This window comes from Ipomoea triloba, chromosome 12 (assembly GCF_003576645.1).
Source record: "Ipomoea triloba cultivar NCNSP0323 chromosome 12, ASM357664v1".
Lineage (NCBI taxonomy): Eukaryota > Viridiplantae > Streptophyta > Magnoliopsida > Solanales > Convolvulaceae > Ipomoea > Ipomoea triloba.
The window spans coordinates 18,372,948-18,388,766 of NC_044927.1; the positions used below are offsets into that span (position 1 = coordinate 18,372,948).

The following is a 15,819-nucleotide window of genomic DNA, read 5'->3' on the forward strand; positions in this document are numbered from 1 at the left end:
GACTTTCATGAACTTTTAAATACTTTTATCAACTTTAAAAGTTTGGTGGTATTCAATTTAGACTTTTATAAACTCTTTAAAAGTCTACCTGTATTCAATTCAAACTTTTCAAAACTCTTTAAAAGTATACAGGTATTCGATTAAGACTTTTATAGAGTTTTTAAAAGTCTACTGGTATTCAAAAAGTTATTGACTTTCACAAACTCTGTCAGAATAGGATTTCTATTGACTTTTTCTTCATTAATATAAATAGATAAAATCCAACCCTCAAACCCCAAACTTTTCAACATTCCCTACAGACTTTTTTTCCTCTATCTAAACTAGGCAAATTTTTCATCAATTTTACGGTACGTTTCAAATCTTTCATAAATACCAATTTTTTTTTATGTTCAAGCAAATTCAACACTCCCCCAAACTTTTCAAGATTCTTCACAATTTTTTTCCCTCTATTTAAACCATAAACTTTTCATTAATTTTACGGTACGTTTCAAACCTTTCATAAATACCATATACTTTGCTACGAAAAATTATTATTTAATGATGTTTAGAGCAAATTGCTGCTCGCAAAAAGAAAAAAAAAATAACTTGCTGCTCGCAACAGCAGCAATCTGCTGCGAACAGTAGCAGCTTGCTGCTGTTCGCAGCCTGTTGTTGCTGCTGGTTGCAACAAACATTTACAATTTAAAATTTTTATTTAATTTATTTTTATAAAAAAATTATTAATAATATATTAATATAAGTTATAAAATGTTTGTAGGGGTGTATTCAATTTAGATTTTTAATGATTTTTAGACTTTTTAATATTAAAAAGTTTTTAAAAGTTTATAAATGTTTGTCATACAGATATTTATAAATTCTTACAAAGTTTATGAATGTTTAAAAGATTCTAGTAAAGTATACAAAAATTATACAAAAGTCAATTAAAATCCATCACTTTAAAAGTATTTGAAAGTCTTTAAAAGTCTTGATTAAATACACCCCCTTAGTTTTTTTTTTTTTTTTTAGAATATCTCATTAGTTTTAATCATTCACCGTACCCCATTGTAGAAGATTTCTGGATCCGCACCTCCCTACAACACAATGGAGAGGTAACACAATATTCTTTTTTCCTTAAAATGCTGATTTTGAGTTTGGAGAGAGTAGTATACAAAATAGAAATTAGCAAGGAACTCCAATGCATATCTCTAATGATTTACCCCAGTAAAAAAACTTTGAACCTCCACAACCACAACCCAGAAAAATTGAAAATGATCTATTTTTCTTTATCCCAGCTGGAAAATATTTGTGGGCTTTAATTGCTTTGTATATGGTGAAAGTTCAACCTTTATAGCATGAAATAAGGAGACTTAAACCTTGTTTTTATGTCAGACACGGTTTAGTAATTGATAGACCTCTCCTTCCCTTTTAGCGGTTGAGGTATTCTAGCGATGGAACTTCAGAAGTAAGTCTGACTCAATCTTTTTCTTCATCTTGTTTTGTAAAACAAGGATTAGAGGTGTTGAGTAGATGCCCAACAAAATGCCTTAGAAACTTTGGTGAATTAGGAAAAAATAACAAAGAAAAAAAAGAGTTTCTGTTGGATTGAAGGAAAATACAAGTTATATATGAGACCTTTCTCTTGATGCTTGAAGACCACAGAGCTATCAGCTATACAAGACATGTCTGAATCATTTAGTGAGGAATATTATGTTAGGCTACTTTGCAATTCATAGAGGTTTATGCTCTTAATTTAATCTCCTCAATTCAAAAACTATGGGTAAGGATCTGTGCTTGTCTTCTGAAAATGAACAGCCTTGTCTTTAAATGTATGCATCAGCAGATCACACACTTGGCGAGAAGATGGCCTTTCAGCCGGAGCAGTTTTTGTGCATTGCAGTGCAATCTCCAGCACCTGGAATGCAGCAGCTTCTTCATTGGGCAACAATGGTTTCAAGGCGGGATCGATTAGCTCCTCACGGGCTAATCCCGGCATCTCGATGCCAGACTCGACCCATCTTACCATGTCTATATGCTCCCCGAAACTCCCATCAGTTGGCATCCTTCCACACACAAGCTCCATCAGCACAATCCCCATGCTGTAAACGTCACTCTTCTCGGTTGCCTTCAATGAGTAAGCATACTCTGAAAAACAAGAAAGATCAGCTTTGTTAATCTGTAAGTCAAATGTCTGTTTAAATTCCTAGCTGACAATTTTCTTACCTGGTGCAATGTAGCCATAAGAGCCAGCGAACCACGAGTTTGATTCTGTGTTTACAGAGTCGTAATTATCTGTAAGGGCTTTGGCTAGCCCGAAATCCCCTAGATGTGCTTCCATGTTTGAGTCTAGCAGAACATTACTCGATTTGATATCTCGGTGGATGATCTTAGGCACGCAGTCGTGGTGAAGGTATTCAACTCCTTGTGCTAATCCCATAGCTATCTTCAGCCTTGCTTCCCAGTCGAGGCTCTTCTTGCTCTTGTTATTTGCGGGCTGGTTATGCAGCCAATCCCACACACTCCCATTCTCCATGTACTCGTATATCAGCACATTTGAACCTTCCCCTTTATTACTACAATATCCCATCAACCTCACCAAATGCCTATGCCTTATCCTCCACAATGTCTTAATCTCTCTCGCGAAGCTTTTATCTAGGAAGAGATCATCCTTTCTTGGTATTCTCTTGATTGCTACTGTTTCTCCATTGAACAGCTCGGCTTTGTAGACAGTGGCTGACCCCCCGGACCCGATGATGAACTCATCGCTTAGATTGTTGGTGGCTTCCATAATATCATCCCATCTGATATCTCGCTTTTTAGCAGCATTTGCAAAGAGTGGTCTCCTTTGTGCTTGGGAAGAGCTGGAAGACAAGGCATACTTCTCTTTGCCTCCTCTCCTATAGGCTTCTCTATTGTGTTTGAAAAAGAAGGCCGCTCCCATAAACAGTAGAATAATTGCAACCGTAGCTGATATGGCCGAGATTACCACCACCATTGTATTACTTAGCCCCAACCCCTTATTTCTAGACACCTTATCTCTGCAACTTCCAAGAGGACTTCCGCAAAGATGAGAGTTTCCAACAAACGAATCGACTGGCCAGTGTGCGTATCGCTTGTCCAATTCCCCTTCGAGTTCATTGTAAGACAGGTTCAGTCTGCCCAGGCTGCTCATTTCAGCTACTTGAGGTGGAATCTCCCCTGCGAGATCATTATGAGACAGATCAAGTGCTTCAAGCTTGGAGAGAGTTCCAATAGAGGGTGGAATTTCTCCACTGAGGTTATTGTAACTGAAATCCAGGACACTTTGAAGATCCTTGAGTTGCCCAACCTCACTGGGAATTTCTCCACTAAAGCGGTTTCGTGATAGCCGGAGTTCATAGAGCTTGCCCAAGCCACCAATGGTTGAAGGTATTGATCCCGAGAGGTGGTTATCCTCAAGATTGAGAACATTGAGGGACTTCAAGTTTCCAATTTCAGATGGAAGGGTTCCATTCAACGAATTCTTTTCTAGTGACAGAACCAAAAGCTTGGAGCAGTTGAACAACTCTGGAGGGAGAGATCCAGAAAACTGATTAGAAGATAGCTTAAGTTCACCCAAAAGAGGCAACCTTCCAAGCCAAACAGGGATTGGTCCAGAGAGAAGATTATTATTGAGATCAAGATGAGTCAGCTTCCTACAAAGTGAGAGCTGTGGAGGAATAAAACCACTAAGCTTATTTCCAGAGAGATCTAACAGTGATAATTCGCGGATTAATCCCAATGTCCATGGGATTTTTCCAGTGAATCTGTTGCTCCCCAACCTTAGCCTATCAAGAGAAGGTGAATTTCCCAGAAGGGAAGGAATTTCTTGATCAAATGCATTGTTTGTAACATCAAACGACAGGAAAGAATGTGAGGTGCAGATTGGAGCAATACTCCCAGTGAAATTGTTATGAGAAAGATTGATTCTTGTCAGGTTCCCAAGGTTTCTTAGATCATCTGGGAGATCACCTTCAAGAGAATTATTGTAAAGCATGAGCCTTGTGAGAGCTGGAAGATAACCAAAAGTTGCAGGAATGGGACCCGAAAGGCGATTATCAGCCAAGTCAAGAGTATCTAATTGGTGACAGTTTCCCAAGCTGGCCGGAATCTCACCGGAGAGATCATTCTCTCTTAGGTGAAGGAAAAACAGGTGCTTTAGCCTCCCAATGGTGATGGGGATTTTTCCGGTGAACTGGTTTCCATAGAAATCGATGAATTGCAAGCTGGAACAGTTTCCAATCTCTACAGGGATCTCGCCGGAGAAGTGATTCTCATAGAGAAAGATAATCTGAAGATTCCCAAGCATTCCAATCTCCCTAGGCAGTTCCCCATGAAGATTGTTATGAAACAGCGACAAAGTCTGGAGATTGGTAAGGTTTGCTACAGAGGGAGAAATTGTACCCTCCAAGGTGTTGTTGTTGAGGACAAGATCAGTCAATTGGGTAAGCTCATAAAGCTCTTCCGGTATGGAACCATTGAGAGTATTGTTGGACAAATCGAGCTGCTGAAGCGCCCTGCATTGGCTCAACTCCGGCGGGATCTCACCGGAAAGCCCAGTTTCCGAGAGCATCAAGAGCTGCAGACTGGTGGCATTGGAACACAAGGATTTGGGTATGGTGCCGGAGAGATTGTTGCTAGTTAAAGCCAAGAATTGCAGCTGACCCATACTGCCAAATTCTCCAGGGAGTTCACCGGTAAGCCTATTTCCAGACAAGTCTAAGCTCTGAAGATTGGTCAATTTTGCCAGGGACTTTGGGATTGAACCTCCAAGTTGATTGCCAAGCAGGTTAAGATAAACCAAGCTACTCATTTCCCCAAGCTGGCCAGGAATCTCCCCGGTGAGAGTGTTATTAGCAAGATTAAGAATGTGGAGATCTTTAAGCCCTCCCAGTTCTTTAGGAATTGACCCATTAAGGCTGTTCAGGGCAGCACTAAATTGAGTGAGGCTAGAAATGTTGGCAATCTCAGGTGGCAAAGGACCTTCCAGCAGATTCTGCTGCAAATTCAGATTCTGAAGCTGGGTGAGTCTCCCAAGTTGAGGAGGAATCAGACCACTGAGGTAACATGAAGCCAATCCAAGAGTAACAAGATTCCCAAGATTCCCAAAAGAAGTAGGAATCTGGCCTGTCAGGCCATTGTCTCCTATTCTGAGGACTTGGAGATTGGTAAGCAGCCCAAGTTGGAATGGAATGGGGCCAACAAGCTGATTAGAGAACAGAAGCAATGATTCCAAGGAAGAAAGGTTTGAGAGGGCAGGTGGAATGGGTCCTGAGAGGTGGTTAGAAGAAAGATCAAGGTGGAGCAGGTGAGTTAGAAGACCGAGCGAGGGCGAGACCGACCCGCCGAGTGACGAGTCAGAAAGATTCAAACTCACCACTTTCATTGAACCATCGCACGAGACACCCTGCCATGAACAGTAATTTGGGTTCTTTTCCGACCACCCCTGCAACACTCCCCCCTCCACAAACGATCTTTTCACCTCCAAAAGAACCCTCAAAGTCGAGCTTGTGTTTTGGCACCTTACATATCCGCTTGAAGATAATATCGCTAACACCACAGCAATCACCAACACACAAAAAACTGGGTTTGGAATGCCCATTTAACAATTCCCTCTGATCACCAAAGAAAACTCTCAGCGAGTTACTGTGATATTGCCCACTTAACAACAGCAAAAACCAGGCTTGCATGAAGAGGAAGAGAGGGTGGGTTTGGCATTTAAGAAGACCACACAACTGTCTAGAATAAGTAAAACAGAGAGGATTTAATTCCTGGGTTTGGGCAATCGCAGCAGAAAAGGGGCGTGGCGAATTGAATGCGGAGTGGTGTTGAGATTCTTGAAATGGGTGTTTTAGAGAGGAAAAGATAAGGAAAGAGGCGGCAAGGCATGAAGATATGTAGGCTGTCAGTCCGTTGACCAAAACAATTCCATTAATGGCCACCGAATAGCTGCTCCATTCACAACGAGAGATCAGAGATGAGTGTCTTTCTTAAATGCAGTAGAGTAGAGATGGTTTATTAATATCTATGCAACAGAGAGCCCGAGATAGAGAAGAGAGAGGGGCTTTTAGGATTAGATTAATTAATGAAAAAGGTAGGTTATTGTTGCTCCATCCTAAATGATTGGACGTATGGGTCAAATGGAGTCTTAGAAGTACCAAGAAAAAAACCATATACAATTGTGTTCATGTTAAATCACTTTGATTTTTTATTTTTTTTTGGAAAACACAACTTCATTAATTCAAATCAAAGTACAAACTGTTAACAATGAAAAAAGGAAGGGTAAACATTCACTCCTGACGCACAGACATAGAACAAGCTTCCCTAGCTAAACTATGGACAACTATATTCGCAGTGCGGCTAACATAAGAGATTGCTACCAAAGATAATGAACGTAGCAAATCTTTAATATCAAGAAGGACAAGGTCACAAGAAGAGTCATCGCTGCAATGCTTCAGACTTTGAATAACCTGTAATGCGTCTGACTCTCTAAATCACTTTGAATTTAGAGTGGATAGATGCATGGAGTGGATGAGGAAATGTAATGCAATGGTCCACAAAACACAAAAAGTATATTTTTAATATATTAAACGTACATTATTTAGTATATGTACATTATTTAATATTATAGTCTACACAATAATGATTGATGTAATGAGGTTTATTGTTTAGTATTTCTTTTTGGTGTAAAATAATACTCATTTTCTTTGTCCTTTCAATTTATAATAAAATAATAAATATTACATAATAACAATCACTATTACAATTTTTTAGGGCAAAAATTTATGTGAGACGGGTCGGATCTTTAATTAATAAGGTCAAAGATGTAACTTATTAATAAAAAAATTTGACCCTTTAATCTAATATTCGACCCGTCTCACGGATTGAAGACCTGTGAGATGGTCTCATACAAGTGTTACCCAGTAGTATTATTGGTTCTATTACAATGTAGTATCTATCAAACCTGTAACCTCTTATTTGGAAAAGTCACAGACATGTCATTAAGCATCTCTATTACATTTTAGAATATCATAAATAAACTCAATGGGGTAACTCAAGTTGCAAGTGAGCTCTCTTTGTGGGGAAGAATTTTGAGGGAACCCGAGTTTGATTCCCAGAACTGACGATTCTCCTGTGCCAGCTTTTGTGTCTTCCAGGGACGATCGAAGAAAGACCTGAAACATCTCGTGTAATTATCAAAAAAAAAAAGAATATCATAAAAAAATAGTTCACATAAACAAATATATCCATATAACGAATTAGGCAATTTTATGGATACTATTAAGTCAAAGTTGTCACTAACGTATTCATATTCCATAAAATGAATTAAGCAATTCTATTAAGTTAAGTTGTCACTAACATCTACTATACTAATAAGAGCCAAAGAGAGTTAGGCCTAAAATGGGTAGAAAAGGCGGTCAAATTATTTAATCAAATGGATGGTTCAGATTAATTATTTAATCAAATAAATGGTTAAGATAATTCAGATTAATATTATTAATAGAGATTACCTAATTTAACCTTACTTTTATGATTATCCGTTAAGTTTTCCGTTAAATATTCTCTTCTCCGTTAACTTTTAACTTACTCATTAATTTCTATAAAAAAGATCTTAGGTTCGAACCTCATCTCAATCAAATTTGACATAATTAAGTTTCTCACTCTATTTACTCTTATTAAATTAAATAAATCAGTAGTTACAACAAAAAATGATACATATGTATTTCTTTAATTTAGAATTATGTGTTTACAATACTTTTATTTGAAAAAATTATTCATTATCAAAAAATTAAATTAAATAAGAGAAATAATTTCATTAGTTATATTGTCTTTATTTTCTCCCATGCAAAGATTCTTTACATTCAAATTTATCAATTGATATTCATTACATTGCCCATTATCTTATTTTTACAATATCTTGTAATTAAATATCAAAGTTATAGTACAACATAATGTTATATATTTATTTACCAAGTATTTTATTAATACTATGAAAAAAATTTTAAAATAATTTGAAGCTAATTATATTAACTACTTGGGAATTGGTTGACAAAGAGAATAGTCAAATAACCCAACAAATTGAAGCGGAATCGCTCTATTTTACATATGTTTTTCTTTAATACCATGAAAAAAATAAAAAAAATAGTTTGAAACCAATCATATTAACTACTTGGGAGATTTGTTGGCAATGAAAGTACTCAAATAACCCATTACCCAGCAAATTGAAGCGAGAAACTACCTTTTAATATCTTTGGGATATATAATATTTTAAATGTTCAAATTTTTATTAATTTATTTAATCTTTTTTCTTAGACTAGGGATTTATTTATCCACAATAACTTATTCAACAATATAATAATGGTTGAACCAAATGAACCCCAAGCAGAACACATAAAGAAAATTCCATAGCTCCTAACCGAATTGTATGGCATTGTCATCTATGCTACCAACAATAACTGAATTGCAAATAACACACTACGGCACTACCAACAAAAAGGAAGAGAAGAAACAGTAAAGATGAAGACAATGACAATGTTATTCAAAAGAAAATTAAGAACACTTGGAAAAATTCAAATGAAAAGTAGTATTTATTTAGACTATCATTTTTAGACCCAATATTTAGACTATCGATTTTACAAGGTTACAAACATTTATTTTAGTAATAATTATAATGAATTTTCTATATTATCTTGGATTCATATACTTTGAGTTAGATATTTAAATAAAAAAAATTTGACATTCAATTACCCATGTATAAACTTCTCCTATATAATCTTGCATTGATATACTTTCAAATATTTATTTAAATATAAACATTGGGCATTAACCCATACGCGCAATGCGTGTATAAAACTAGTAGTTCTAATAAAAATTAAGAGGAGATCACGGATCACCAAAGAAACGAATACTTGTCCAATGCAAACAAGAATGTGCCTAGGCCAAGCAAGCATTCTTGTGCAATCTTTCCACACGGCCAAACCTTAATTAAGCATGGTGAAAGGAAATCATAGCAAGAAAGTCCGTTACCAGTTTTGTTCCCTGAAAACATGGTCCAAACGTACCTCCTATCCCATTACCGTCTCATCTCTCATCCACAAGCTTTTAGGACATTAATCAATGGTCCTCTATACATTTTATCCCACCAACCATTTAACCACCATTTCCGCAGTCATTATACTGTGGACCATGGATCATGGCTGATACTGTAGTTGTGTTGAATTGATACTACAGTTGTGTTGAACGGATATTGCAGTTGTGTTGAAAGGGAACTGCAGTTGCACGGAACAGAGGACGTGTCATCCGTCTAGAACTGCAGTTGTATTGAACTGATACTGCAGTTGTGTTGAACGGATACTGCAGTTGTGTTGAAAGGATACTGCAGTTGTGTTGAACTGATGAACGGTCTCTGTTCCGCGCAAGTACAGTTTCCTTTCAACACAACTGCACTATCCATTCAACACAACTGCAGTATCAGCCATAATCATGGTCCACAATATAATTTGCGTCATTTCGGAGCCAATTCCATTCCGACACAACAAAATCCTTCCTTAATTACCCTTAAGAATGACAGATTTGCCATGTTTCATGAATGAATTAATGGGGTGTTTGGTAGGATGGAAGTGTAATTCCATTCCTTTTAAACTCAATGGAATTGTTTGGTTGGAGGAAATTGCAATTCCACACTTTTTGGAATTACAATTCCATGGTAAATGTCTATTTTACCCTCCTTTTTTTTATTATTATAGAAGGACATTTTAGTCTTTGTCCACTTCTTCTCTTACAATTCCCCATCATTATATTTATGTCTACCAAATAATAATATAATTTAATTCTCACTTTATTTTTTTCTACCGAATTACAATTCTTTTCCTCCATAATTCTCTCATCCCAACCAAACCTAGTGTAAATCCACAAACAACATTGACCATACGGGTTCAAATTTCAAAATAAAAATTTGGCATGAAAGGGGTTGAGATTTGGGGTTGCATAAGGGAAGATACAGTGGTTGATGACTGACGACGTTGTGAAGAAATGAATGAATGCGGGAAGTTGAAATGATGGGTTTGCTAGTTTTGGTGTGTTAGCTCAAAATTATTTAAGGCCCTTTATTGAAAGGGATCAGTTGAGTTTCCATATTTCTATGCTTACCTTTAGTCGTTGAGTTCAGATTGTATTTATTTGTTCAAAGCTACACAATTTTACAAAGTCAACCAGGCACCCCACCTGCACGTCTCTGCAACCAACTTCCCAGTCCCACTTCACACTTCACACAAAACTAAACCCTTTTACCAAAAATGATTACATATTCTTCAAATACTATACTGCTACTTGTCAATTTCATGTTTTGATTGTATAATAATCTAATATTAAAAGCAATTCCAATAGGATTTTTTGGCATTTTTTAAAATGGATTTTGGGTGAGGTGAAGAATAGAGAAGATAGGAAAGAGAAATGTGAGGTTGTTATCTTATTTGTGCACTCCAGGGCCCGTGGTGATGCGAAACCTGATTGGCCCGATTTTCTCTTCACATTTTAATTTAAAGAATATTTTTAAATGGGTTATTAGGCTTGGTGGGATCAATTTGTAGGTTTAATTTAGGTCGAGTAAAGGTTGTTTTTGGGTTTTGATGTATAGTGGTTTGCCACGTTCGGTTGTAGAACGATAAAAACCGAGGATGACGCCACAACGCTGGTAATCTACTATACTAATAAGAGCCAAAGAGAGTTAAGCCTAAAATGGGTAGAAAAAATGGCAGTCAAATTATTTAATCAAATGGGTGGTTCAGATGAATTATTTAATCAAATAGATGGTTAAGATAATTCAGATTAATATTATTAATAGAGATTACCTAATTTAACCTTACTTTGATGATTATCCGTTAAGTTTTCCGTTAAATATTCTCTTCTCCGTTAATATTCCGTTAACTTTTAACTTACCCATTAATTTCTATAAGAAAGATCTTAGGTTCGAATCTCATCTCAATCAAATTTGACATAATTAAGTTTCTCACTCTATTTACTCTTATTAAATTAAATAAATTAGTAGCTACAACAAAAAATGATACATATGTATTTCTTTAATACCATGAAAAAAATAAAAGAGAATAGTTTGAAACCAATCATATTAACAACTTGGGGGATTTGTTGACAATGAAAGTACTCAAATAACCCATTACCCAGCAAATTGAAGCGAGAAACTACCTTTTAATATCTTTGGAATATATAATATTTTAAATTTTCAAATTTTTATTAATTTATTTAATCTTTTTTCTTAAACTAGGGATTTCTTTATCCACAATAATTCATTCAACAATAATGATTGAACCAAATGAACCCCAAGCAGAACACCTAAAGGAAAGTCCATAGCTCCTATATCATAATCTTATTGCATGACGTTGTCATCTATGCTACCAACAATAACCGAATTGTAAATAACACACTACCAACAAAAAGGAAGAGAACAAATAGTAAAGATGAAGACAATGACAATGTTACTCAAAAGAGAATTAAGAACAATTAGAAAAATTCAAATGAAAAGTAGTATTTATTTAGACTAACATTTTTAGACCAAATATTTAGACTATCGATTTTACAAGGTTGCAAACATTTATTTTAGTAATAATTATAATGAATTTTCTATATTATCTTGGATTCATATACTTTGAGTTAGATATTTAAATAAAAAAAATTCAACATTCAATTACCCATGTATAAACTTCTCCTATATAATCTTGCATTGATATACTTTCAAATATTTATTTAAATATAAACATTGGGCATTAACACATACGCGCAATGCGCGTATAAAACTAATTTTCTTGATAAGTCTTGATAAGTCAGGTTTGTCATGATCAACTCATGACTGAACTCATCCCGAGTTCCCGAAAACATTCAGTTTTCTAACTCAAAAATTCATCTCAAATATATATATTATTTAGCATGCCATGGCCTTAAATAGCCATTAACAAGCTGATTACAACCACATGAGCGAGATAATTATTAAACATAGGATAAACTAATCCTAACCAAGAAACTGAGATAAATAAGAAAATTAATATAATTCTAACAAATTAAATCTAAAATAATATTAAAATAATCATCATAATTAATTAACAAAACTAATTCTAAAATAATCTAACAGCCCATTATTGATTCTCATGCCCACAACACGTGGTTAGGATGGTTGTCAATTGACAGTCATTCTGACTTTTCTTTTTTATCATTCTCCCATCCTTTAATTTCATTGAACTAAAAAAATCTGTCAAAAAACTTAAAACAATTAGACATGCTCTAAGTCTCACTAAAATTGCTTTTATTGAATTTCAAACTTATGATCAAGAGATAAATTTTTTTTTTTATTCATCAACTCACTACAAGTTATTGATGATTTTTTTATTTATTCTTCTCTACTGGTCAGCTAAGATGACAACCCTAAACTAATCATGCATATTCGTAAAGAAACATGTATCATCTCATTAATACTCTATGAATTTTAATGGAGTTTATTTAATAATTAAAAATGATGAATTAATATTTCATTAAACGATTGAAATAACGTGAAGTGATGTAATATTTCATGTATTATATGAATTGAAAATTTTTACGGTGCTGTACAGTATACAACCATGAAGGCAGGGGCGGAGGCACATGTTGTGGTAGGGGGGCCTTGGCCCCCCTCAACCCCACCCCATTTTTAGTAGTTATATATGTATATATATTATTATAATATAAAAATTTTACAGTTTTGCCCCCCCTCCTAATTAAAAAAAAAATCTATTATGTATATATTAAATGAACTCAATATATATATACCTAAATTTATTAAATAAAAATAAATAAATCAAATAATCAAATTAACCATTTTTCTTTATTAAATAGCTTTTTTCTTTATTAAATGTAAATATATTTTACAAAAAATTACACTTTTCGTCCCTTAATTATAGAATAATTGTAGAATTCGTCCATAATTGGTGGTCGTGCTCATTTTTCGTCCCTAAACTATAATTGACGTCGCAAATTTTGTCCTTTTAATAACATGTTGTACTCACCCTTTGTTCTTAAGCTATACTAACATTGCAAATTTCGTCCCTAATGTTTTGTTAGTAAAGCGACGGAATTTACAACATCAATTACGAAGTATATCTTAGAGACAAAAAGTGAGCACGACCAACAATAATTAGAGACGAATTCTACAATTACCTAATAACTTAGGGATGAAAAGTGTAATTTTCATATTTTTTACCATTGTATACATTTTGTGTTACGTGAAAAATTTAAAAATAATGTTTGACAACCTTAACGATCATACTCATATAATTATATATTCATATATTATATTATTGCACATAGTATAATTAAAAATAATTATTAGTAATAATAGACACAATCATATGCATATATGGTGTTTATAATGATATTGTATGGTTTATACTAATATCGACTAACATACTCTATAAATTTGCCCCCCCCCCCCAACCTATTATTCCTAGCTCCGCCCCTGCATGAAGGTATACCTAGTTCTACTGTGTACGTTTAGCACACATTATCCAATCTAATCAGACATATATATATATATATATATATATATATATATATATATATATATAGGGTCAGGTTCAGGTTCACACCACTTAATGTTACGAAATACACCACTCAATGTTAAGAAACACACCACACAAATATGCACTGTGGTGTGTTTCTTAACACTGTGGTGTGTTTCATTGTGGTGTGTTTCTTAACATTGAATGGTGTATTTCGTAACATTGAGTGGTGTGTGACCGCACGGCTGCACGGGAGAGCACGACCGCACCTGAACCAATATATATATATATATATATATATATATATATATATATATATATATATATAATATATATATAGGTATATCAACTCGACATGCACTGATGTTAGATGGCTTCTTAGGAGAAAACTTACAAAATGGATATGATGACTCATTTTTATTTTATATTATTAATTAATACTCCGTACCTATTTTTACCATGCTATACTTTACAAATAATACAATATAATAAACAAATAATAAATTAATAAATAAATAACTGGATTAGGATTGCTTTGACTGTAATTGGATTGAGCTACCAAATCTTGTTGTCCTTTTGCTTTAATTTATGAATGATCGCGTATGCAATTTTCTTGTCTCCCAATTTAATATGACCTGGGTGGCTAATTTTTCTTTTAATTAATTTTCAATTTTTACTGTAACTGTAATTTTTTATTTTACTTTAACATGACTTTGGTTTCGAAGATTTTTGTACGTGGCTTATGTTCAAATTTAACGTTGTTTTAAAGATGGTTAGTTGTTTAATTGCAGACGAAATCTTTTTATTGAACGTGGAACGCATTTATCTTTATACTTCGAAGAATTTTTTTTTTTCTTTCAAAAACTAATTTCCAGGCCAACCCATCAACCTGTATGAGGAAATTTAGGGTTGAAATTAAACACATTAACGTATGAGTTTCGTAAGTCAACCAGCAAAATTTTCAAACCACTGCAGACCTGCAGACTGCAGTCTGCATGCATGACAGGTCGCCTATGTTGACACAAATATTTTTACTATATAAAGGATTATACAAACATTCTACAATTATTACTTCCTATTGAAATTTGTTACAGAGTTTGGGTGACAATCCCACGATGAGAACTGAATATTGTATTGATTCAATTGAACAATTACAATGATGAGGAATAGGAGATATATATACAAGGGGAGTCTCAGGTAGAGTAGGATAGCTAGTCCTAACGTGACTCAAACTCAGAGAGTCCTAATGCTCCCCCTCAAGCGTAGGGTAAACTACTAACCTGAAGCTTGTCCCTAAGAAAAGAAAATCTAGGACTAGGCAAAGCTTTTGTAAAGATATCAGCTAATTGATCTTTTGTGGAAATAAAGTTAACCTGAATATCTCCATTGGCAACCCTATCTCTAACAAAGTGGTAGTCAATCTCCACGTGCTTAGTTCTTGCATGAAAAATTGGATTCGCACACATATAAGTAGCACCAAGATTGTCACACCATAATTTGGGAGTAAGGATGCCATCAATTTTGATCTCACGCAGCAAGGACATGATCCATATGACCTCAGCACAAACATCAGCCAAGGCTTTATACTCAGCTTCCGTGGATGATCTTGCAACTGTCTTCTGTTTCTTGCACACCCAAGAGATAAGATTGGTGCCAAGAAACACTGCATACCCACTAGTAGATTTACGGTCCTCAAGACAACCAGCCCAATCAGAATCAGAGAAAGCATGAAGCTCTCTAGAATTTGACTGAGTTACACGCAAGCCGAATGAGAGGGTGCCTTTGACATACCTGAGCACTCGTTTTAGCTGCTCCCAGTGAGACAATGTTGGAGCACGCATATGTTGACACAATTGATTGACCGCAAAGTATAAGTCTGGCCGTGTAATTGTGAGATACTGGAGAACACCAGCCAAACTCCTATATTTCGTTGGATCTTCATATGAATCTGAATTAAGCAATGGAGTTTTCGATGTAGAAATAGGAGTGGCGAGAGGTTTACAATTAGTCATTCCAGCCCGTTTCAAGATGTCTGACATGTACCGCTGCTGAGAAAGAATAACACCATTGCTAGTTTTGACTAGCTCAATTCCAAGAAAGAAACCAGGTTCACCAAGATCTCTAATTTTGAAAGCATTAGACAGTTTAGAGAGTAAATCAGACACTAGTAGCTCATCAGTCCCCATTACCAAAATGTCATCAACATATACTAAAAGATACACACATGCAGAACCACGAGAGTAATAGAATAATGACACATCAGTCTTTGAAGCTATAAACCCAA

The 15,819-nt window shown here is 34.9% G+C and overlaps 1 protein-coding gene across 1 annotated transcript; it reads right to left on the bottom strand.

The window, feature by feature from the left end:
- Window positions 1-1,565: 1,565 nt before the first annotated feature.
- Window positions 1,566-6,012, bottom strand: LOC115998688 (LRR receptor-like serine/threonine-protein kinase GSO1). The gene is made up of 2 exons (XM_031238319.1): window positions 2,200-6,012; window positions 1,566-2,121 (listed from the first exon to the last, which is right to left on the bottom strand). Exons 1-2 carry the CDS (start codon window positions 5,594-5,596, stop codon window positions 1,751-1,753), a joined length of 3,768 nt encoding a protein of 1,255 aa, XP_031094179.1. The 5' UTR covers window positions 5,597-6,012; the 3' UTR covers window positions 1,566-1,750.
- Between the last annotated feature and the right edge of the window lie 9,807 nt (window positions 6,013-15,819).